The sequence below is a fragment of the Coccinella septempunctata genome, chromosome 6, assembly GCF_907165205.1.
Source record: "Coccinella septempunctata chromosome 6, icCocSept1.1, whole genome shotgun sequence".
NCBI lineage: Eukaryota > Metazoa > Arthropoda > Insecta > Coleoptera > Coccinellidae > Coccinella > Coccinella septempunctata.
Genome location: NC_058194.1, coordinates 1,979,061 through 2,005,528, shown reverse-complemented (window position 1 = coordinate 2,005,528; position 26,468 = coordinate 1,979,061). Strand labels below are relative to the sequence as shown.

Sequence of the window (26,468 nt, the reverse complement as noted above, 5' to 3'; positions counted from 1 at the left end):
AGACACGGAAAAAATTTTCAACAAAATCATGTTGAAAATTGAAAGAGAGATGGAGAAAAAATTCCAAGGAATGTTCAGTAAACTGAAATAGTGGAACAAACAACTAGGACGAATTCCCTTAAAATAGTCTCCTGGAGCATAAACGGGGTCAGAACTCGAAAATCCGAGATAGAAGAAATAATATCAGAGAGAAAACCTGATATTATAGCCTTACAAGAAACAAGAATACAACCAAATACGCGATTGAACATCATGAATTATGAGATATATAGATGTGACAGAATCGCAAACACTGGAGGTGTTGCCTTACTGGTTAGATGAGATCTGAAACACTATTTTAAAGGAAGATCTGACGAGTCACAAATGGAAACAGTGACGATTGTTGCTGAAATGAATCGACAAAGAGTCGAAATCACATCGGCATATAAAAGACGCGCAAATAAAACTCATTGGAAGAAGAGATTAACAACTTACTAGATGAAACAAACCCGAAAATCTGCATCGGATATTTTAATTGCAAATCTCCAGAATGGAACAGCAGGATGGAAAACAGAAATGGCAGAAAACTGAAAGATTTCGCTGAAAAACATGAAGCTATCGTTATTTGACCTGAAGAACCAACGTACCTAGCATTTGGAAATGGATTACCAGATATAATTGATATCGCAATTATGAAAAATATCACTAGAGAATTCTCGATAGAGACCTTGTGGGACGGAACCTCTAATCACAATCCCATCGAATTAACAATAGGAGAAGGGCCAGGAAGAAAACTAATGCAAACAAGAGAATACACCGATTGGTACGATATATAGCGATCTGATACAAGCAGAGGTAACAGAAATACCAACAATCAACACATCGGAAGACCTTGAAAGTGCAGTTGATAAACTAGAAAAGAATATACTAGATGCCTACAAAAAGAGCACAAAGAAAATAACCAGACCAGCACCGACACATCCATACGGTGATACACCCAGAGAAATCGAATATCTCATCAGGAAAAATCAGCGACTAAGAAAAACATACAGGCTCAACAAAACAGATATAAAAAAGAAGAATCTAAACCGACACAGCCAAGTTCTAAAAATGCCCTGAAGGACATGAGAACAAATAGATGGAACAAAAGAGTTCAAGAACTAAATACTATCGATCATTCTGCATAGAAAATGCAAAAATGTCTGAGAAGAGAAAAGACTAAAATACCACCTCTGCACGGAGAAAGAGGAATGGCATATACGAATATCGATAAAGCAGAAGCACTGGCGGACTCGATCGAACGAGAATCGACAATAAATTACAGACCTGATGAAGATATGTAATGATGATCTGGAAGAACTAGTCGAGAACAACGAAGAAGAAATGGATGAACCACCAGTAGACGACAAAATAGAAAAACCAACCTCTCCATTTGAAATAAAGGAGATAATCAGAAGCTTGAAAAATAGGAAAGCTCCCGTGATAAGTGATAAAATAACGAATGCTATGTTGAAGAAATTACCTAGAAAAGGTATAGCTGCACTCACAAATATTGCGAACGGTATAATGAAGACTGAACACTATCCGAAAAAGTGGAAAACTGCAGAAGTCATAGTGTTCAACAAACCAGGCAAAGATAAAAAATTCCCCCAAAACTACAGGCCGATAAGTTTATTGTCCGCCCTAGGAAAAGTGGTAGAAAGAGTAATCGCCAAAAGGCTTACAGAAGAAACTGAAAATCTGAATCTCATTCCAGCAGAGCAATTCGGATTCAGAAGAGATCACTCAACAGAACAGCAATTGCTGAGACTCACGCCAGAGCATTCCACATAGTATGGCATGAAGGATTGATTTAAATAATGAGACATGCTGGATATTCAATCAAACTGTTCAAGTTGATTAGGAAGGTCTGGGAATGAATGAGGCGAGAGAAGTTGTTAAGGAATTCAAGGACGATTATCCTCCTGTGAAATTCAGGAATGAATTATATTTACCTCATTCTGACAAATAGGTGGAGTGTTGAGAAAACTCTTATGGTGTTGCAGTTAGAAGACAAGGCAATAAACAAATACGCAAATTATATTTTGTTTGTGATAGGCATTTCTCTGAAGAAGTCAAAGTGGCCAGCCAAAGAGGTAATTGGAAAACTGCTATACCAGTTTTGTTTCTTCCTGCACTGAGAGAAATGCAAGGCTTAATAATTAAGATTTCTTTATTAGGAACAGTTAATTAATAAAATTCAATTCATTAATTATTCATAATGTTATTCATATTCGTTTCGCGATCTCTCAAGACAACAATGAAATTAAAGATAAAGTCTGTTTTCATTGCAATCGCAAAGTCAAGGAGTTTGTCAAGTGCACGAAATGTGAGGGTATTTTTCACCCTTCGTGCCTGGTCCTTGCTGCGAGCCGGAAAACAACCACCTGTCAGCCTGAGGTTTACGTACAAAAATCGACTAATGAAGATTTCCAAGTCAACGATGCAAGAACTTCTCAAACTCGAGAATCTGTATCTGAAGTCGCTTTTGGAACAATGTAAAAGTAAGAATAAAATTCAATCGAGATCACCACAAAAACCAATATCCATGAGGTGAAAAATTCCAACAACATTAAGAAAGATAAGAAACGTACAACATCAGGAGATAAATCATATGGTAATTCCACAAACACGGAAGATAAGCGTCCGTTAGCACAGTCATCATATGTTCCCGAGGATCACGGAATTCCCAAACAGATGACATTGTCTGAGAGTACGGAAATAAACAAACCAACTGAAAACAATGAACTTCCTGCTGATGAATGGACCACAGTTGAAAGGAGAAAAGCAATCAAAAATTCAAAATCTTCTAGGAAATCTTGTTATGGAACAAAAATCATCGATAAAAATATGCCTATAAGAGGAGCAATTCGTCGAATATGGATATATGTGGGGAAGATCGCTGGTAAGGGAGTTACGGAAGAGGATGTTCAAGAATTCTTGAAGGAGTCTAATATAAATGTGCAGATCATTGTAAGGAAACTAAATTGCCTGGGACCCAATTGAGCTTTCAGTGTGGGTTTACCAACCGAAGAGTCCTTTGAAACAGTTTTCAATGAATCTTTTTGGCCTCAGGGCGTTGCACTGAGAGAGTTCACATTTGACAAGATGTTTTTTCAGAAAAATAGAGAAGCAAGAACCACAACCACTGAAGCGAAGATCTTAAAAACATCACGACCGGAAATTAACCAAATATCTCAGCCTCATACTACAAAATGTTCAGTCGCTGGGCACAGCTATGAATAGCCTACAGCTTTCATCTCATGAAGAAAATTCAGACATTATAGCTATTACAGAACACTGGAAGTGCAAGGAAGAACTTCCAGCATACAAACTGGTCGACTACAAGTTGGTTTCAAGTTTTTGCCGTATAAGAGGGAGACATGGTGGATGTGCAATCTACGTTAGGGAACAGCTGAATTGTTCTGTCGGACAACCTGTTAAGTATATCTGGTGTCATTGAGTGTTCTGCTGTACAGATCTGTTTGGATAATTGTAAGATACTGATTATATGCATTTACAGGCCAAATTCCCAACCTTCAGCTGATGTGGATCTGTTCTTAGAAAAACTTAGAACGATTCTGGATCGGTGTACGCTTGAGAGGGCTAATTTCATTTTGGTGGGAGATTTTAATTTGGACATTCTGTCAAGATCCTCAGATGTTGTTGAGTTCATGTCATTGCTGGAGAGTTTCAACTTAAAGTTCTCTAATCGGCGGCCTACTCGCCCTTCTGCAGGATCGTGTTTGGACAATGTGATTACCACCCTTGTGGGACAAACTCAGGTGATTGAATACCATATTTCTGACCATTCCGCTTTGAAGTTTACCTCTAGCCTGGATAGACCTTCGATAAATACAATAAACTTTATTCACAGAGCAACCATTCGGAGTTTATTTTATTCAATTCATTCCAAACCAAGAATTGGAGGATTAACCTTATACATATATGTAAGATCCGGGCGACGATGAGGCACGTGCAGCTTTTTCCGGCAAGCTGGAATCCAACAGGACGAAAATTCGGGATCAAGACTTATTACTGGTGTGTGGTGACTTTAATTGTTCGTCCTCGGAGTGGGTGAACGATATATCGAATAATGTACTTTATACCACAGATGTTGACAACAAATATGCATTTTTCATTGATACTTTAAATTTTTCAAATCTTAAGCAATTCAATAGTATACGTAATTTTAATAATAAAATTTTAGATTTGATTTTATGTGACAAGATGAGAGTGAATAATGTAAGGAGATGTGATGCTCCTCTTGTTGGTGAAGATAATCACCATCCGTCAGTAGAGTTTTTATTGGACGTTAACGCACACCGCTATTTGAGAAAATCTAGATGTTCGGGATTTAATTTCAGGAGGGGCGATTACCAGGCTTTGAATGCTGCGCTTCTAAGAGTGGATTGGCCTGGTCTCTTGGAGAATGTTGATGTTAATGCCGGTGTGAACGTCTTTTATAACATATTGAGAGGGTTGATCTCGGAACACATACCTCAATTAAACATAAATAAAAATTTCCCCTTTTATTTTTCAAAAGATACAATTCGTACTATTCGAAGGAAGCATAAGTTTCATAGTAGGTACAAAATTTACAAAGACCCTTTAGATCAGGCATGGACAAACTTTTTGAGGGGAGGGCCAGATAAAATGAAAAATTACCTAGGAGGGCCAAAAAAAAATACACATTTTTACAAGTGATTAACTTCTTTTCGATTTTTACATCAAACATGACTAACATCCTAGAAAAGTAAAAAAAAATTACAAAAATTAATTATTGTTCGGTAGGATACGAAAGAGTATGTGAAAAATGAAACTGTGATTGAGCTTCGTGTATTCCCACGTTCCAACATTGAACGCTTCCGCGCAAAATCCGATGTTAGATTTTTGAATCATGCGCATTATGACATGGGCCCACGTCACGTTAGAGTAATCTGTAGGCACATTTATAGTCGGTTGCTTACGCTGCTATTCATAGTTTCATAGTGGAAAACACCTGTTCAAATAACAATATGCAGTTGTTCATTAAATATTCCCACGATACCAGATTTCGCCCGTCATATTTGGTGCTCCTCCCTCCAGTATGTAAATATTAGTCAAAGATACTTTGAAGGACCTGATTGTTTGTTTCTTGAAATTTTTGAAAAATATGTGATATTCTTGTTGCTCTTATCAATGAAAATCAAAAGGTCAAAAATACTTCGAATTACACAGACGATGACAACGAACCAAACAAAAATTTTAATGCTTGATTCGTTACTAACCATCACGAGCATAATATCATCATCTCAGTAACCGTGCTGTTGACTGCTATAACTCGAGGTCCCAAGACTCCCAAGCAAATCCAAAATAATTTAGTTCAGAATTGAGAGAACTAGAACACTACACCTATGCTAAGTTGCGCGCAAACTTTGCTAAACTAAAATTAATGTTAGATCCAATAATTAATACCGTTCTTAAAGCTCAAAAATTTTCATTTAGAAGAAAACCGTTACTTAATCGATTCAATCTACGCAGAATCGAATAATTGAATAAATTTTCATGTATTACGGCCGTTTTCAATAAACCTATCTATCCATCGTTTCACTTACTGACGATTAGTAACCATTGGTAACCATTCTAAAATATATCTACAGATAGATCATAGAAACGAAATCACATGCATCTTCAGTAACTGAAACAATGGATAGATAGGATTATTGAAAACGGCCGTTAATCACACTTGAATACTGCCTTCATGTTTGGAGCTCAGCAACAAGCCGTTCGTTGCAAGTTTTGGATTCCATGCATCACTATTTGTGTTCTGTGATGCAGTCGTTGGAACATCGAAGGAGATTTGGCGACTTTTGCTTTTTCTTGGGATTACAAGAAATAATGCCAGCCGCTGCCAGATGAACACGCAGTACTAAGGCTGAGCTTCGAGCACAACTATGCAATTTGAATAACAAATTGGTGGACTTTTATTCGAGGGATTCAGGGCTGAAGTGAACCAAGTCCATGCAGCCTAGTTTTGAGATACATGACATAGAAGTTGTTTATCACCAATTAATTCAAAAGTGACTTCTTCAGATTTGTGTAAAGTGAATGTAAGCATATGCTTATATTCTAACCTAAGTCATGTATCCCAAAACTAGGCTGCATGGACTTGGTTCACTTCAGCAGCTATGAAGCCCCCATTCATCAGTCCTTCTTCCACCTAATACGTTTCCAGCTAATTTGTCGTCTTCGATGTATAATCTTCAACATTTTAAGATGATAATAAACAGTACGCAACTTACGCTTTGAGACAACTATTAGGTGACATTGCTTTTCCTTATCAGGCGGTCAAACGGCGGGCCGTAGTTTGCCCATGCTTACTTTAGATTATGACCAGTTCAGGCATTCCAGGGCTCTATCGAAAAGGTTGATTTCGAGAGATTTTTATCGCTATTTGGATACGATAGAGCAGGAACTACCACATGACTCAAACAGATTTTTTAAGTTTGTTTCTCATAGAAAATGCCATAGCAAGTTTCCATCTGTTATGATGAGAGGCGATGTTGAGGCCTCCTCACCTGAAGAGATTTCCAACCTTTTTGCTGACTTTTTCAGCTCTGTGTTTGAGCCTGTCTTTGGTTCGGATGAAAATCTAGACATTGTCGATAATAAATACAACAGTAATTATTTGCATGAGGTTACTATTTCTGAGGAGAGTGTAACGGAGGCCTTACGAACTTTAAATCAAAACAAGGGTCCAGGTCCGGATGAGATTCCACCTATATTGCTGAGGAATTGCTGCGACTCATTGTCGTTGCCACTTGCCATTATCTTCAATCGGTCCCTCCAGAGTGGAGTTTTTCCTCATTGCTGGAAGCTCTCTAAGATCGTTCCCGTTCATAAGGACGGCCGAAAGGACCTAATCCAAAACTATCGACCTATCGCTATTTTGTCGACCATTCCCAAGATCTTTGAGTCGCTTGTTTGTAAATTCATTTCATATCACGTGAAAGATCTTATTATTGAAAATCAACATGGCTTTGTGAGGGGACGAAACCTGGAGATCAACTTGCTGACATTTTTGGATTACCTCCACGAGAGGATCGGATGTCGATACCAGATAGACGCCATTTATACCGATTTGAAAAAAGCGTTCGATAAAATTAATCATTCGGTACTTCTCAGACGACTTGCTGAGGTGGGTATCTGTGGAGTTTTGTTGAGATGGATTAAATCGTATGTTTTGAACAGATCATAGTTTGTTTGCGTCAATGGAAGAAGGTCGAGGATTTTCTCGAATCCGTCTGGAGTTCCTCAGGGTTCCCACTTGGGTCCGCTGCTCTTCATTGTTTATTTGAATGACATTTCCTCCTGTTTCCACCATGCTAGGTTTCTCATTTATGCTGATGATCTCAAGATAAATTTGAGGATAAGGACAATCCGGGACTGTTTTCTGTTGCAGGAGGATGTAAATAGGTTTTCCGATTATTGCAAGAATAATTTTCTCTTCATTAATTTGGATAAATGCCTGCAGATCACCTTCACTCGGAACATAAAGACAATGAATTTCCATTATTCAATTGAACAGTTTCACCTTCGCCAGGTTTCCTCGGTGCGCGATTTGGGAGTTATTCTAGACTCAAAACTGAATTTTAACGAGCATATCGATAGTATTCTTTCGTCGTCAAATAAGATGCTCGGATTTGCTCTTCGACATTGTAAATTATTCAAAAGAAATAAAACCATACTGACGATATACTACCCATTTGTATTTTCAAAATTAAATTTTGCATCAACAATTTGGAACCCTCATTATAAGTGTCACGTGAAGCGGTTGGAGAGTGTACAACATAAATTGCTGAGGTTTTTGGCTTTCCGGAACAATTTCGGAATTTTAAATCATGACTATTCAGAGGCCCAATTGAAATACAATTTGATTATTTTGGAAAATCGTAGGAAAATAAACGACATGTGTCTGCTATATAAAATTTTGAATAATATTTTTTCGGTTCCATCTATTCTTGGCTCAATTGGGTTGAGGGTCCCTGAGAGAAGGCTCAGATCAAGGGAAATGTTTGCCGTGCCTTTTCGCAGATTAAATGTCACGCAGAATTCGCCTCTATGTAGATTGATGAATGGTTTCAACACTGAGTCCCTCGATGTCGATGTTTTCAACGTATCTTTTATTCGTTTCAAGCGCTGTTTGAGGCATGGGTTAGCTGCACGTTCCATTTCTTAGTTGCATTTCTTTTATTTGGTTACATATGTTCATACATGTATTTATGCGTGTGTATTTAGTTTTTAAGTGAAAAATTAATTAGAATATATATATTTACCGCATAAATTTGGATTGATTTTGTTGTTGAACTTTGTTCTCTTTTTAGGTTCTTATATTGTAATGTATGCAAATTGAAACGTTTTCTTGCTTGATGTGCTATGCATTGTATGATTACTTTTTTTTGACTTGTGAGTTCTCTTGTTGGGTTGAAATACCCGTTAGTATTCCCTTTGGTAAATAAATAAATAAAAAAATAAATAAATAAAAAAGCTTGTGTACGTGACTGGATAGCCATGAGAATTAATTTAATTTTGACATTAACTTTCAGTTTGTGAGTTGTTAAATTCCAAAAATATTATAATTGACTAAGAAGTTTATCGAAGAAGATAGTGAAGCATAGGCATTTAATTGTCGATTCATTGTTTTCAGGTTTGTTGATTTTACTGAATTTGCTGGAACTTGTAAATAATAAAAGATCATTGTTTTCAGATTAATCAATTGGTGTTTTGCTTCAAGAAACTCGATTCATAATCTTACATATATATCATAGTATATTGAAGAATTTTGATTTCAGTTTCGAGTGAGACTTCGACCAGTTCAGACGCATTTCAGAGTGCTATAAAAGTGAATGTGGAAGAGAAAGTAGAAGTGAAAGTGTACACTAGCGAAGCTAGGGATTTTTTGATTGCGTCTACGAAACTTCCGAAGTTTTTGTAAGTTCTATATGTGTATGTGTTATAGAGCGGAAATTCGTTCAAATTCAGTGTATTCAGTGTCTGAGTCCAGATCATTGATCGATGGTTCCACGGATATCACTGGTGAGTCGATTAATTTTTCTGATAGTATAGAAAATATATAACTTAGCCACATAGCTCTATAGTAATATCGTAGTGAGGATTTCAAATTTCTTCATAAACTTTTTAGGGTTTTCACTCCCAATCTCTGAAACAAAATCAATTAAAAATGAAATCAACGATTTGCTCCTGCGTAAATTCTTGCATTAATTTGTCAGGAGCAAATTAACTAGAATAAATTGTTGCCTGATAATGAACTGAAAATGAATAACGTTGAAATTATAATTCTAAGTTGTAACGTTCCGGAGTCTATATCAGACTCCTTCATCAGACGAAAAATCTATTTTAGAAAATCTTCTGAATTGTGGCTTTTTGTTTGACATCAATTGTCAACAATGCAGAATCCTCCCAGAATAAATTTCAATCGATATCAGGATTTCAAATATTTCATTTTTAGTCAGAAATACTTCATATAGTTTAATAGCGACAAAAAGCCATGTCGGAGGTCTCAGAAAATGAGAGCTCCTACATGGAAGCTACGGACACCGAAGACTTATAATAATAATAATAATAAAGGGCCTTTATTTTGTACTCTATGAATACAATCATGAGGCGAAGTTTAGCCTATAGACTTCAGCGATGGAGAAGCAGAGCAGCTTGTAAGGCTCAAAGCAGAGAATGGGCAGTTGAAGGCTCAAATAAATAAACTAACTGAAACCGTGGCTCAGTTGGTCGGGGAGATACTTCTCTTGAGAGAGGAGGTCAATAAAAACAAAGCCCCTCAATCCCCTAGTTAAGATGAAATTGCAAAACAGATTACGGTACCGAAATCCCCCACATCTGCAGAAATTGCAAAGCCGGTAGCGATCCCCAAAAATTCATCCAAACAGGAAGTAGCCCCAGAAGCGGTAAAGAAGAAAAATTTTGCAACTCAAGTTGTAAAAACCTAGAACGCGCCGCCCACAAAACGCGCGCGTAAAGAAAGTTCATCTTCAGACGGAGAGACCGCAAAAAAAGCAACCGAGTTACCTTAAAAAGACAAAATTCCACCCATCACGACGATGGGTACAGCCGATTGGGTAGAGATCTCAAAAGCTCTCTACATGAAGAAATTCAGCTACAACAGAACAACCGTCGTAAAAGACGGAATTAAGATCGTAGCCTCGACTGTGGACGACTACAGGAACATCTCAAAGTCCAAGAAATCCATGACGCCGAGGTGTCCAGAATGACATCCAATAAAACCAAAAAGCTTTGTTGCAAACGCTTTGAGGCTCCACGAATTAAGGCTAGGACATTCAAACATGCCAATCGAGAAAGAGAAGGGCACTGTTAAACAGACGCCTGTATCTAAATACGGTTTAAATGGGAGACACCATATCCTTCTAGAGGGTAGCACATTTCTTCCTGAAAAGAGAAGCTGCATGGCGCAGATCATGGGTCCAATGACAGCTTTGTTATGTCACATAAAAGCTGATGAGAAGTATCGATTAAAATGGACAAAAGCTGCAAAAAGAGCTCTAGCCCATATTCCCTACATTGACGAAGTGCTCGACGCTACTAAAGGGAGAAGAGCAGGTGAAATATGTTCATTAGTAAAAATAGTGGCAGACATAGCGATGGTAGTGACCGCAAGACAAGCACATCGAATGTTTTTCTCTTTAAACACTTTAGTGAGAGTATATGAAAGTTCCAAAGTTTTGGACAGAAATATGTTGCAGGGGATAAATTACTACAACATTTTAATGTCTCTACAAAATCATATCAGATATGCATTGGGCTATGGAGGGAAATATTGTGGACCTTCAAGCTGCACAAATCCTATTCCATACTATATTTAGTTCCTACAAAGAAGACTTATCGATTCTTGAACAAATAACTAACTTGGCCAACTGGAATAGAAGTGAAGAGCTAGGACAATGTTTTCAATGTCTGGACAAGTGGTCCTCTTCGCTCCTGTCAAATTATCTGCTTACTCCAAGCTTTGCTCAGCAAATCAAACAGATTTTTACAGCTCTAGTTATACACAAATTTGCAGTGCACCAGTATTTAGTGGCTTCAGAATACAACATTTTTCAGAAGATTTCCTTTCCCAGATGGGCGAGTCTACAGGAAAAACAGTGTCTGCTAAAACAATACCACAATTGGTTGCTGCCCTTTCAGAAGAGCTGAGTGTTCTCTTACACAGGATGCGTGCTAAAGCGGGAAGATTGTAGATGGGAACTCTGGCATGGAATGAAATGGATACCCTCACTTTAGATAAACATGGTACATCATCCACGGTTGTTATAGCTGCTAAAGGAAAGTTTTTCTTAGGTTCTTAAACAATGTTAAAATTTTCTTCCTTAGAGGGGGAGATGTAAAGAAACTGTATTTCTTTGATTTGAATTTTGTTAGTAGATTAGGATTATTTAGGCTTAGAACATGAAAAGTGTAAAATAATTGATTTGACCTTTAATCAGTAGTTTTTGAAAGAATACTGATTAATTGTATAGAATAGACTTGTATTGAAAAAAATTGAAGAATAGACTTCAATTACCGTTTCTTTATTCATACGTAAGCGTAAGCTCACACCCTTATACCTGGTCAAAACTCAGAGAAAGGAGATTTTCGAAATAAGACCCCTCTACAATTTCTGCATTGTAGTGGAATCAAAAAGAAGGGCAGAAAATCCAAGCCAATGCTTAAGATGCCAGAGGTACGGACATGCCCAAAACAAGTGCTCTTTTCCATACAGATGCGTCAAATGTATGGGCAATCATTGCACAAAAGATTGCGAACTTACCAGAAAAGGTGAGGAGAGAAATGTCACATGCGTTCTGTGCGGCGAAGAAGGCCATCCAGCAAGCTACAAAGGATGTAAAGAATTCAAATTGGTGACAAGCAAGGGGAAAACATGCCAGAAATCGGCTCCGCAGAGCACATTTCCTCAAAAAGTCCAGGAGAAAAAGAAGCCCACCCTCTCCAAAGTAGACGACAAGAAAAAAGAAGTACCTAAACCAGTACAGAAGAAGGAACAACAGAACTCGCCCCAAGCAAAACCTATCACCAAAACAAAAGAACACAAAAATGTCTCTGAATCCACCGACGATTTAGACACGGAAAAAATTTTCAACAAAATCATGTTGAAAATTGAAAGAGAGATGGAGAAAAAATTCCAAGGAATGTTCAGTAAACTGAAATAGTGGAACAAACAACTAGGACGAATTCCCTTAAAATAGTCTCCTGGAGCATAAACGGGGTCAGAACTCGAAAATCCGAGATAGAAGAAATAATATCAGAGAGAAAACCTGATATTATAGCCTTACAAGAAACAAGAATACAACCAAATACGCGATTGAACATCATGAATTATGAGATATATAGATGTGACAGAATCGCAAACACTGGAGGTGTTGCCTTACTGGTTAGATGAGATCTGAAACACTATTTTAAAGGAAGATCTGACGAGTCACAAATGGAAACAGTGACGATTGTTGCTGAAATGAATCGACAAAGAGTCGAAATCACATCGGCATATAAAAGACGCGCAAATAAAACTCATTGGAAGAAGAGATTAACAACTTACTAGATGAAACAAACCCGAAAATCTGCATCGGATATTTTAATTGCAAATCTCCAGAATGGAACAGCAGGATGGAAAACAGAAATGGCAGAAAACTGAAAGATTTCGCTGAAAAACATGAAGCTATCGTTATTTGACCTGAAGAACCAACGTACCTAGCATTTGGAAATGGATTACCAGATATAATTGATATCGCAATTATGAAAAATATCACTAGAGAATTCTCGATAGAGACCTTGTGGGACGGAACCTCTAATCACAATCCCATCGAATTAACAATAGGAGAAGGGCCAGGAAGAAAACTAATGCAAACAAGAGAATACACCGATTGGTACGATATATAGCGATCTGATACAAGCAGAGGTAACAGAAATACCAACAATCAACACATCGGAAGACCTTGAAAGTGCAGTTGATAAACTAGAAAAGAATATACTAGATGCCTACAAAAAGAGCACAAAGAAAATAACCAGACCAGCACCGACACATCCATACGGTGATACACCCAGAGAAATCGAATATCTCATCAGGAAAAATCAGCGACTAAGAAAAACATACAGGCTCAACAAAACAGATATAAAAAAGAAGAATCTAAACCGACACAGCCAAGTTCTAAAAATGCCCTGAAGGACATGAGAACAAATAGATGGAACAAAAGAGTTCAAGAACTAAATACTATCGATCATTCTGCATAGAAAATGCAAAAATGTCTGAGAAGAGAAAAGACTAAAATACCACCTCTGCACGGAGAAAGAGGAATGGCATATACGAATATCGATAAAGCAGAAGCACTGGCGGACTCGATCGAACGAGAATCGACAATAAATTACAGACCTGATGAAGATATGTAATGATGATCTGGAAGAACTAGTCGAGAACAACGAAGAAGAAATGGATGAACCACCAGTAGACGACAAAATAGAAAAACCAACCTCTCCATTTGAAATAAAGGAGATAATCAGAAGCTTGAAAAATAGGAAAGCTCCCGTGATAAGTGATAAAATAACGAATGCTATGTTGAAGAAATTACCTAGAAAAGGTATAGCTGCACTCACAAATATTGCGAACGGTATAATGAGGACTGAACACTATCCGAAAAAGTGGAAAACTGCAGAAGTCATAGTGTTCAACAAACCAGGCAAAGATAAAAAATTCCCCCAAAACTACAGGCCGATAAGTTTATTGTCCGCCCTAGGAAAAGTGGTAGAAAGAGTAATCGCCAAAAGGCTTACAGAAGAAACTGAAAATCTGAATCTCATTCCAGCAGAGCAATTCGGATTCAGAAGAGATCACTCAACAGAACAGCAATTGCTGAGACTCACGCCAGAGCATTCCACATAGTATGGCATGAAGGATTGATTTAAATAATGAGACATGCTGGATATTCAATCAAACTGTTCAAGTTGATTAGGAAGGTCTGGGAATGAATGAGGCGAGAGAAGTTGTTAAGGAATTCAAGGACGATTATCCTCCTGTGAAATTCAGGAATGAATTATATTTACCTCATTCTGACAAATAGGTGGAGTGTTGAGAAAACTCTTATGGTGTTGCAGTTAGAAGACAAGGCAATAAACAAATACGCAAATTATATTTTGTTTGTGATAGGCATTTCTCTGAAGAAGTCAAAGTGGCCAGCCAAAGAGGTAATTGGAAAACTGCTATACCAGTTTTGTTTCTTCCTGCACTGAGAGAAATGCAAGGCTTAATAATTAAGATTTCTTTATTAGGAACAGTTAATTAATAAAATTCAATTCATTAATTATTCATAATGTTATTCATATTCGTTTCGCGATCTCTCAAGACAACAATGAAATTAAAGATAAAGTCTGTTTTCATTGCAATCGCAAAGTCAAGGAGTTTGTCAAGTGCACGAAATGTGAGGGTATTTTTCACCCTTCGTGCCTGGTCCTTGCTGCGAGCCGGAAAACAACCACCTGTCAGCCTGAGGTTTACGTACAAAAATCGACTAATGAATATTTCCAAGTCAACGATGCAAGAACTTCTCAAACTCGAGAATCTGTATCTGAAGTCGCTTTTGGAACAATGTAAAAGTAAGAATAAAATTCAATCGAGATCACCACAAAAACCAATATCCATGAGGTGAAAAATTCCAACAACATTAAGAAAGATAAGAAACGTACAACATCAGGAGATAAATCATATGGTAATTCCACAAACACGGAAGATAAGCGTCCGTTAGCACAGTCATCATATGTTCCCGAGGATCACGGAATTCCCAAACAGATGACATTGTCTGAGAGTACGGAAATAAACAAACCAACTGAAAACAATGAACTTCCTGCTGATGAATGGACCACAGTTGAAAGGAGAAAAGCAATCAAAAATTCAAAATCTTCTAGGAAATCTTGTTATGGAACAAAAATCATCGATAAAAATATGCCTATAAGAGGAGCAATTCGTCGAATATGGATATATGTGGGGAAGATCGCTGGTAAGGGAGTTACGGAAGAGGATGTTCAAGAATTCTTGAAGGAGTCTAATATAAATGTGCAGATCATTGTAAGGAAACTAAATTGCCTGGGACCCAATTGAGCTTTCAGTGTGGGTTTACCAACCGAAGAGTCCTTTGAAACAGTTTTCAATGAATCTTTTTGGCCTCAGGGCGTTGCACTGAGAGAGTTCACATTTGACAAGATGTTTTTTCAGAAAAATAGAGAAGCAAGAACCACAACCACTGAAGCGAAGATCTTAAAAACATCACGACCGGAAATTAACCAAATATCTCAGCCTCATACTACAAAATGTTCAGTCGCTGGGCACAGCTATGAATAGCCTACAGCTTTCATCTCATGAAGAAAATTCAGACATTATAGCTATTACAGAACACTGGAAGTGCAAGGAAGAACTTCCAGCATACAAACTGGTCGACCACAAGTTGGTTTCAAGCATAGATTAATGAAACAGGAGATAGAGCATCTCGACAAAAACGCGTTCACGAAATACTGCCATAAATGTGAATTTGGATATCTTGGGTGGGGGAACTGGACAGGGGCGGATTCAGAACTAGTCACACTGTGAATAATTCAGGTAGTCGGCAATAATTTTATATCGAATGGAAATATGTTTCAATTTTCATTGCAAAGATTTCGAGTATTTTTCTTATGACAACTAATCAAAGGGATGTAGAACTAATATGTAATACCAAAACAACTGATGTAAAAAAGAATTTATTTTGAATACAATGTTACCATACACAAATAATAGTCAATATGACCCTAACCTACATACAGATTATTTGAAATTTTATTCACTAAGCATTAACTGAAAACCAAAAATTACTTTCATGAAAAAAATTCCCTTTAGAATGGTAAATTCTCAAATCAATAGAAGTGGAAGCAGCTGAAGTTTATGGAATTTATATAATGAGAATCTAAAAGAGTTTGTTCATTGAAGAAATCCTCAAGTCTTCCGTACAGATTTTGCGGAGTGAAACAGTAATGTAATACTGTAAACATGAACCAATGATTGTGAAATAGGAAATTATTTCTTATTGTATACAGTAACTCATAAAAGAATCCCTCAATTCTAGATGAAGAATCAATATTTTTTTTTTACGGGCAGTTTTAAATTGAATTAAGTTATATTGCATATAAACTAAAGAGCAGTGTTTTTCAGCAACTCAAATACCTAGTTCAACAACCTGATTCCCCTTTCAAATTTTTATACCACCTCGAAAGTGCTTTTTGGTGTTGGAGTGCATAATAATCAAGAGTTATTTTACGAAACTGTAAGCTCTAACTCAATAATAATGTAACTTTTAAGCAAAGCTTTCTAAGCTTTCATCTTGAATTTTTTTTTCCAATGAATTAGGAACTGCTTGTAGGGCAGCAACTTTTTTCTTGAAGTACTGACGACTCACTCGTTATCTTAAATCGGTTTTTTGACGTCAATTAGCTGTTTTTTAATTTCTGTTCTCCGCTTGTCTCCTGCAACAATTTTTCAACTGAAGTTTTACTTCGAAATATGAGGTATCCTGATAACAGACATTTTCATTTAATAAATCATAAAAATAATGGGAATATCCGAGCTCTAATTGAATGGTCATTATTGTAATCATAATTACAGTAGTAGCATAATTTTTACATTGAAATACATTTTAGAAATAAAGGAAACTTTTTTGATTTTCACAAAAAGTTCCAAACATGACCTCAGCTCATTTTTATGGATTTTCATTCCTAAGACGAGTTCTATTTGCCATAGTAATTTATAAGGAATTTTGTATACCTCCCTGGGTAGGTATGTACCTCACTTGTTTTATCTTTGAACTACAAGAAGCTTTCATTTCTGCAAATCCTAAACTGGCATTCGTGTTTCTTGATATTGTTCCCATTTTCCTTCCATTTTCCTCAAAAACTCCAGTACTGATAACAGGTTTGGCACAGTATTGGCTATAATTACAACATTATTGAAGCAATTAATATCGCGTTATACTGTTCATCTCGAAACCAGGAAGAATGTTTATACTAAAAAGCATTATATAATAAGAAAAAATCTACTATTTTTTTCAAGTTCAGAAGTAGTCAGAAATCACTTGCAAAATTCCAAAGAAAGTGATAATCAGACAATAAAGCGAGTTAAATAAGTGGTAAACTACCTATCTTACCTCACTCGGGATGGCATCTTTTTTCAAATTTACGGTAAAAGTCGATTACTCTCATTATACTAAAGTCTGGAGTATAAATTACAAGAGAAGTGTGAATTGTTTTTAAGACCCAGTGCAACTCTCCACTGCTGTCGTCTGGTTTCATTTCTGGGAAATCTAAAATTGAAATCAATTATTTGATTGTATAAACTCAACATTTCAATCCCATCATTAGATGGGATTCAAACTTAATTCGACCCTGGCGTGCCCTAACTCCCTCCCCTGATTTCATAAACGTGAACTCAAACAAGAATAAAATATCAAAAACTTACCAGAATAAATAAATCGCTTTCCTCTTTCGTGTATAAATTGCACTTTTATTTCAAACACACGTTTTTACGGCACATCGCTGCTTATTTTCCAAAATATTACGACGTGAATGATTGAAATAATATTTTGACAATTACAAATACACACGCCGTCTTAGAAATTTTAGAAGCGATCTGGAGGGGAAAACAAGCGAAAATTCATTTCATTGGTGGTTATTTGGAGTGGGAATAATTTGAAAAATGAACAGTCTGGAAAATAGCTTATGATCCATCTATTTAATCTATGGTTTCAAGTTTTTGCCGTATAAGAGGGAGACATGGTGGATGTGCAATCTACGTTAGAGAACAGCTGAATTGTTCTGTCGGACAACCTGTTAAGTATATCTGGTGTCATTGAGTGTTCTGCTGTACAGATCTGTTTGGATAATTGTAAGATACTGATTATATGCATTTACAGGCCAAATTCCCAACCTTCAGCTGATGTGGATCTGTTCTTAGAAAAACTTAGAACGATTCTGGATCGGTGTACGCTTGAGAGGGCTAATTTCATTTTGGTGGGAGATTTTAATTTGGACATTCTGTCAAGATCCTCAGATGTTGTTGAGTTCATGTCATTGCTGGAGAGTTTCAACTTAAAGTTCTCTAATCGGCGGCCTACTCGCCCTTCTGCAGGATCGTGTTTGGACAATGTGATTACCACCCTTGTGGGACAAACTCAGGTGATTGAATACCATATTTCTGACCATTCCGCTTTGAAGTTTACCTCTAGCCTGGATAGACCTTCGATAAATACAATAAACTTTATTCACAGAGCAACCATTCGGAGTTTATTTTATTCAATTCATTCCAAACCAAGAATTGGAGGATTAACCTTATACATATATGTAAGATCCGGGCGACGATGAGGCACGTGCAGCTTTTTCCGGCAAGCTGGAATCCAACAGGACGAAAATTCGGGATCAAGACTTATTACTGGTGTGTGGTGACTTTAATTGTTCGTCCTCGGAGTGGGTGAACGATATATCGAATAATGTACTTTATACCACAGATGTTGACAACAAATATGCATTTTTCATTGATACTTTAAATTTTTCAAATCTTAAGCAATTCAATAGTATACGTAATTTTAATAATAAAATTTTAGATTTGATTTTATGTGACAAGATGAGAGTGAATAATGTAAGGAGATGTGATGCTCCTCTTGTTGGTGAAGATAATCACCATCCGTCAGTAGAGTTTTTATTGGACGTTAACGCACACCGCTATTTGAGAAAATCTAGATGTTCGGGATTTAATTTCAGGAGGGGCGATTACCAGGCTTTGAATGCTGCGCTTCTAAGAGTGGATTGGCCTGGTCTCTTGGAGAATGTTGATGTTAATGCCGGTGTGAACGTCTTTTATAACATATTGAGAGGGTTGATCTCGGAACACATACCTCAATTAAACATAAATAAAAATTTCCCCTTTTATTTTTCAAAAGATACAATTCGTACTATTCGAAGGAAGCATAAGTTTCATAGTAGGTACAAAATTTACAAAGACCCTTTAGATCAGGCATGGACAAACTTTTTGAGGGGAGGGCCAGATAAAATGAAAAATTACCTAGGAGGGCCAAAAAAAAATACACATTTTTACAAGTGATTAACTTCTTTTCGATTTTTACATCAAACATGACTAACATCCTAGAAAAGTAAAAAAAAATTACAAAAATTAATTATTGTTCGGTAGGATACGAAAGAGTATGTGAAAAATGAAACTGTGATTGAGCTTCGTGTATTCCCACGTTCCAACATTGAACGCTTCCGCGCAAAATCCGATGTTAGATTTTTGAATCATGCGCATTATGACATGGGCCCACGTCACGTTAGAGTAATCTGTAGGCACATTTATAGTCGGTTGCTTACGCTGCTATTCATAGTTTCATAGTGGAAAACACCTGTTCAAATAACAATATGCAGTTGTTCATTAAATATTCCCACGATACCAGATTTCGCCCGTCATATTTGGTGCTCCTCCCTCCAGTATGTAAATATTAGTCAAAGATACTTTGAAGGACCTGATTGTTTGTTTCTTGAAATTTTTGAAAAATATGTGATATTCTTGTTGCTCTTATCAATGAAAATCAAAAGGTCAAAAATACTTCGAATTACACAGACGATGACAACGAACCAAACAAAAATTTTAATGCTTGATTCGTTACTAACCATCACGAGCATAATATCATCATCTCAGTAACCGTGCTGTTGACTGCTATAACTCGAGGTCCCAAGACTCCCAAGCAAATCCAAAATAATTTAGTTCAGAATTGAGAGAACTAGAACACTACACCTATGCTAAGTTGCGCGCAAACTTTGCTAAACTAAAATTAATGTTAGATCCAATAATTAATACCGTTCTTAAAGCTCAAAAATTTTCATTTAGAAGAAAACCGTTACTTAATCGATTCAATCTACGCAGAATCGAATAATTGAATAAATTTTCATGTATTACGGCCGTTTTCAATAAACCTATCTATCCATCGTTTCACTTACTGACGATTAGTAACCATTGGTAACCATTCTAAAATATATCTACAGATAGATCATAGAAACGAAATCACATGCATCTTCAGTAACTGAAACAATGGATAGATAGGATTATTGAAAACGGCCGTTAATCACACTTGAATACTGCCTTCATGTTTGGAGCTCAGCAACAAGCCGTTCGTTGCAAGTTTTGGATTCCATGCATCACTATTTGTGTTCTGTGATGCAGTCGTTGGAACATCGAAGGAGATTTGGCGACTTTTGCTTTTTCTTGGGATTACAAGAAATAATGCCAGCCGCTGCCAGATGAACACGCAGTACTAAGGCTGAGCTTCGAGCACAACTATGCAATTTGAATAACAAATTGGTGGACTTTTATTCGAGGGATTCAGGGCTGAAGTGAACCAAGTCCATGCAGCCTAGTTTTGAGATACATGACATAGAAGTTGTTTATCACCAATTAATTCAAAAGTGACTTCTTCAGATTTGTGTAAAGTGAATGTAAGCATATGCTTATATTCTAACCTAAGTCATGTATCCCAAAACTAGGCTGCATGGACTTGGTTCACTTCAGCAGCTATGAAGCCCCCATTCATCAGTCCTTCTTCCACCTAATACGTTTCCAGCTAATTTGTCGTCTTCGATGTATAATCTTCAACATTTTAAGATGATAATAAACAGTACGCAACTTACGCTTTGAGACAACTATTAGGTGACATTGCTTTTCCTTATCAGGCGGTCAAACGGCGGGCCGTAGTTTGCCCATGCTTACTTTAGATTATGACCAGTTCAGGCATTCCAGGGCTCTATCGAAAAGGTTGATTTCGAGAGATTTTTATCGCTATTTGGATACGATAGAGCAGGAACTACCACATGACTCAAACAGATTTTTTAAGTTTGTTTCTCATAGAAAATGCCATAGCAAGTTTCCATCTGTTATGATGAGAGGCGATGTTGAGGCCTCCTCACCTGAAGAGATTTCCAACCTTTTTGCTGACTTTTTCAGCTCTGTGTTTGAGCCTGTCTTTGGTTCGGATGAAAATCTAGACATTGTCGATAATAAATACAACAGTAATTATTTGCATGAGGTTACTATTTCTGAGGAGAGTGTAACGGAGGCCTTACGAACTTTAAATCAAAACAAGGGTCCAGGTCCGGATGAGATTCCACCTATATTGCTGAGGAATTGCTGCGACTCATTGTCGTTGCCACTTGCCATTATCTTCAATCGGTCCCTCCAGAGTGGAGTTTTTCCTCATTGCTGGAAGCTCTCTAAGATCGTTCCCGTTCATAAGGACGGCCGAAAGGACCTAATCCAAAACTATCGACCTATCGCTATTTTGTCGACCATTCCCAAGATCTTTGAGTCGCTTGTTTGTAAATTCATTTCATATCACGTGAAAGATCTTATTATTGAAAATCAACATGGCTTTGTGAGGGGACGAAACCTGGAGATCAACTTGCTGACATTTTTGGATTACCTCCACGAGAGGATCGGATGCCGATACCAGATAGACGCCATTTATACCGATTTGAAAAAAGCGTTCGATAAAATAAATCATTCGGTACTTCTCAGACGACTTGCTGAGGTGGGTATCTGTGGAGTTTTGTTGAGATGGATTAAATCGTATGTTTTGAACAGATCATAGTTTGTTTGCGTCAATGGAAGAAGGTCGAGGATTTTCCCGAATCCGTCTGGAGTTCCTCAGGGTTCCCACTTGGGTCCGCTGCTCTTCATTGTTTATTTGAATGACATTTCCTCCTGTTTCCACCATGCTAGGTTTCTCATTTATGCTGATGATCTCAAGATAAATTTGAGGATAAGGACAATCCGGGACTGTTTTCTGTTGCAGGAGGATGTAAATAGGTTTTCCGATTATTGCAAGAATAATTTTCTCTTCATTAATTTGGATAAATGCTTGCAGATCACCTTCACTCGGAACATAAAGACAATGAATTTCAATTCAATTCAATTGAACAGTTTCACCTTCGCCAGGTTTCCTCGGTGCGCGATTTGGGAGTTATTCTAAACTCAAAACTGAATTTTAACGAGCATATCGATAGTATTCTTTCGTCGTCAAATAAGATGCTCGGATTTGCTCTTCGACATTGTAAATTATTCAAAAGAAATAAAACCATACTGACGATATACTACCCATTTGTATTTTCAAAATTAAATTTTGCATCAACAATTTGGAACCCTCATTATAAGTGTCACGTGAAGCGGTTGGAGAGTGTACAACATAAATTGCTGAGGTTTTTGGCTTTCCGGAACAATTTCGGAATTTTAAATCATGACTATTCAGAGGCCCAATTGAAATACAATTTGATTAGTTTGGAAAATCGTAGGAAAATAAACGACATGTGTCTGCTATATAAAATTTTGAATAATATTTTTTCGGTTCCATCTATTCTTGGCTCAATTGGGTTGAGGGTCCCTGAGAGAAGGCTCAGATCAAGGGAAATGTTTGCCGTGCCTTTTCGCAGATTAAATGTCACGCAGAATTCGCCTCTATGTAGATTGATGAATGGTTTCAACACTGAGTCCCTCGATGTCGATGTTTTCAACGTATCTTTTATTCGTTTCAAGCGCTGTTTGAGGCATGGGTTAGCTGCACGTTCCATTTCTTAGTTGCATTTCTTTTATTTGGTTACATATGTTCATACATGTATTTATGCGTGTGTATTTAGTTTTTAAGTGAAAAATTAATTAGAATATATATATTTACCGCATAAATTTGGATTGATTTTGTTGTTGAACTTTGTTCTCTTTTTAGGTTCTTATATTGTAATGTATGCAAATTGAAACGTTTTCTTGCTTGATGTGCTATGCATTGTATGATTACTTTTTTTTGACTTGTGAGTTCTCTTGTTGGGTTGAAATACCCGTTAGTATTCCCTTTGGTAAATAAATAAATAAAAAAATAAATAAATAAAAAAGCTTGTGTACGTGACTGGATAGCCATGAGAATTAATTTAATTTTGACATTAACTTTCAGTTTGTGAGTTGTTAAATTCCAAAAATATTATAATTGACTAAGAAGTTTATCGAAGAAGATAGTGAAGCATAGGCATTTAATTGTCGATTCATTGTTTTCAGGTTTGTTGATTTTACTGAATTTGCTGGAACTTGTAAATAATAAAAGATCATTGTTTTCAGATTAATCAATTGGTGTTTTGCTTCAAGAAACTCGATTCATAATCTTACATATATATCATAGTATATTGAAGAATTTTGATTTCAGTTTCGAGTGAGACTTCGACCAGTTCAGACGCATTTCAGAGTGCTATAAAAGTGAATGTGGAAGAGAAAGTAGAAGTGAAAGTGTACACTAGCGAAGCTCGGGATTTTTTGATTGCGTCTACGAAACTTCCGAAGTTTTTGTAAGTTCTATATGTGTATGTGTTATAGAGCGGAAATTCGTTCAAATTCAGTGTATTCAGTGTCTGAGTCCAGATCATTGATCGATGGTTCCACGGATATCACTGGTGAGTCGATTAATTTTTCTGATAGTATAGAAAATATATAACTTAGCCACATAGCTCTATAGTAATATCGTAGTGAGGATTTCAAATTTCTTCATAAACTTTTTAGGGTTTTCACTCCCAATCTCTGAAACAAAATCAATTAAAAATGAAATCAACGATTTGCTCCTGCGTAAATTCTTGCATTAATTTGTCAGGAGCAAATTAACTAGAATAAATTGTTGCCTGATAATGAACTGAAAATGAATAACGTTGAAATTATAATTCTAAGTTGTAACGTTCCGGAGTCTATATCAGACTCCTTCATCAGACGAAAAATCTATTTTAGAAAATCTTCTGAATTGTGGCTTTTTGTTTGACATCAATTGTCAACAATGCAGAATCCTCCCAGAATAAATTTCAATCGATATCAGGATTTCAAATATTTCATTTTTAGTCAGAAATACTTCATATAGTTTAATAGCGACAAAAAGCCATGTCGGAGGTCTCAGAAAATGAGAGCTCCTACATGGAAGCTACGGACACCGAAGACTTATAATAATAATAATAATAAAGGGCCTTTATTTTGTACTCTATGAATACAATCATGAGGCGAAGTTTAGCCTATAGACTTCAGCGATGGAGAAGCAGAGCAGCTTGTAAGGCTCAAAGCAGAGAATGGGCAGTTGAAGGCTCAAATAAATAAACTAACTGAAACCGTGGCTCAGTTGGTCGGGGAGATACTTCTCTTGAGAGAGGAGGTCAATAAAAACAAAGCCCCTCAATCCCCTAGTTAAGATGAAATTGCAAAACAGATTACGGTACCGAAATCCCCCACATCTGCAGAAATTGCAAAGCCGGTAGCGATCCCCAAAAATTCATCCAAACAGGAAGTAGCCCCAGAAGCGGTAAAGAAGAAAAATTTTGCAACTCAAGTTGTAAAAACCTAGAACGCGCCGCCCACAAAACGCGCGCGTAAAGAAAGTTCATCTTCAGACGGAGAGACCGCAAAAAAAGCAACCGAGTTACCTTAAAAAGACAAAATTCCACCCATCACGACGATGGGTACAGCCGATTGGGTAGAGATCTCAAAAGCTCTCTACATGAAGAAATTCAGCTACAACAGAACAACCGTCGTAAAAGACGGAATTAAGATCGTAGCCTCGACTGTGGACGACTACAGGAACATCTCAAAGTCCAAGAAATCCATGACGCCGAGGTGTCCAGAATGACATCCAATAAAACCAAAAAGCTTTGTTGCAAACGCTTTGAGGCTCCACGAATTAAGGCTAGGACATTCAAACATGCCAATCGAGAAAGAGAAGGGCACTGTTAAACAGACGCCTGTATCTAAATACGGTTTAAATGGGAGACACCATATCCTTCTAGAGGGTAGCACATTTCTTCCTGAAAAGAGAAGCTGCATGGCGCAGATCATGGGTCCAATGACAGCTTTGTTATGTCACATAAAAGCTGATGAGAAGTATCGATTAAAATGGACAAAAGCTGCAAAAAGAGCTCTAGCCCATATTCCCTACATTGACGAAGTGCTCGACGCTACTAAAGGGAGAAGAGCAGGTGAAATATGTTCATTAGTAAAAATAGTGGCAGACATAGCGATGGTAGTGACCGCAAGACAAGCACATCGAATGTTTTTCTCTTTAAACACTTTAGTGAGAGTATATGAAAGTTCCAAAGTTTTGGACAGAAATATGTTGCAGGGGATAAATTACTACAACATTTTAATGTCTCTACAAAATCATATCAGATATGCATTGGGCTATGGAGGGAAATATTGTGGACTTTCAAGCTGCACAAATCCTATTCCATACTATATTTAGTTCCTACAAAGAAGACTTATCGATTCTTGAACAAATAACTAACTTGGCCAACTGGAATAGAAGTGAAGAGCTAGGACAATGTTTTCAATGTCTGGACAAGTGGTCCTCTTCGCTCCTGTCAAATTATCTGCTTACTCCAAGCTTTGCTCAGCAAATCAAACAGATTTTTACAGCTCTAGTTATACACAAATTTGCAGTGCACCAGTATTTAGTGGCTTCAGAATACAACATTTTTCAGAAGATTTCCTTTCCCAGATGGGCGAGTCTACAGGAAAAACAGTGTCTGCTAAAACAATACCACAATTGGTTGCTGCCCTTTCAGAAGAGCTGAGTGTTCTCTTACACAGGATGCGTGCTAAAGCGGGAAGATTGTAGATGGGAACTCTGGCATGGAATGAAATGGATACCCTCACTTTAGATAAACATGGTACATCATCCACGGTTGTTATAGCTGCTAAAGGAAAGTTTTTCTTAGGTTCTTAAACAATGTTAAAATTTTCTTCCTTAGAGGGGGAGATGTAAAGAAACTGTATTTCTTTGATTTGAATTTTGTTAGTAGATTAGGATTATTTAGGCTTAGAACATGAAAAGTGTAAAATAATTGATTTGACCTTTAATCAGTAGTTTTTGAAAGAATACTGATTAATTGTATAGAATAGACTTGTATTGAAAAAAATTGAAGAATAGACTTCAATTACCGTTTCTTTATTCATACGTAAGCGTAAGCTCACACCCTTATACCTGGTCAAAACTCAGAGAAAGGAGATTTTCGAAATAAGACCCCTCTACAATTTCTGCATTGTAGTGGAATCAAAAAGAAGGGCAGAAAATCCAAGCCAATGCTTAAGATGCCAGAGGTACGGACATGCCCAAAACAAGTGCTCTTTTCCATACAGATGCGTCAAATGTATGGGCAATCATTGCACAAAAGATTGCGAACTTACCAGAAAAGGTGAGGAGAGAAATGTCACATGCGTTCTGTGCGGCGAAGAAGGCCATCCAGCAAGCTACAAAGGATGTAAAGAATTCAAATTGGTGACAAGCAAGGGGAAAACATGCCAGAAATCG

At 37.0% G+C, this 26,468-nt stretch overlaps 2 protein-coding genes across 2 annotated transcripts; both read left to right on the top strand.

The window, feature by feature from the left end:
• Positions 1 to 3,984: 3,984 nt before the first annotated feature.
• LOC123315818 lies at positions 3,985 to 7,061 on the top strand. The gene is made up of 3 exons (XM_044901683.1): positions 3,985 to 4,628; positions 6,382 to 6,887; positions 6,988 to 7,061. Exons 1-3 carry the CDS (start codon positions 4,249 to 4,251, stop codon positions 7,008 to 7,010), a joined length of 909 nt encoding a protein of 302 aa, XP_044757618.1. The 5' UTR covers positions 3,985 to 4,248; the 3' UTR covers positions 7,011 to 7,061.
• Positions 7,062 to 18,469: 11,408 nt separating this feature from the next.
• Positions 18,470 to 21,546, top strand: LOC123315376. Its single transcript, XM_044901043.1, has 3 exons — positions 18,470 to 19,113; positions 20,867 to 21,372; positions 21,473 to 21,546. The coding sequence occupies exons 1-3, from the start codon at positions 18,734 to 18,736 to the stop codon at positions 21,493 to 21,495; spliced, it is 909 nt and encodes a 302-aa protein (XP_044756978.1). The 5' UTR covers positions 18,470 to 18,733; the 3' UTR covers positions 21,496 to 21,546.
• The last annotated feature ends 4,922 nt before the right edge of the window (positions 21,547 to 26,468 follow it).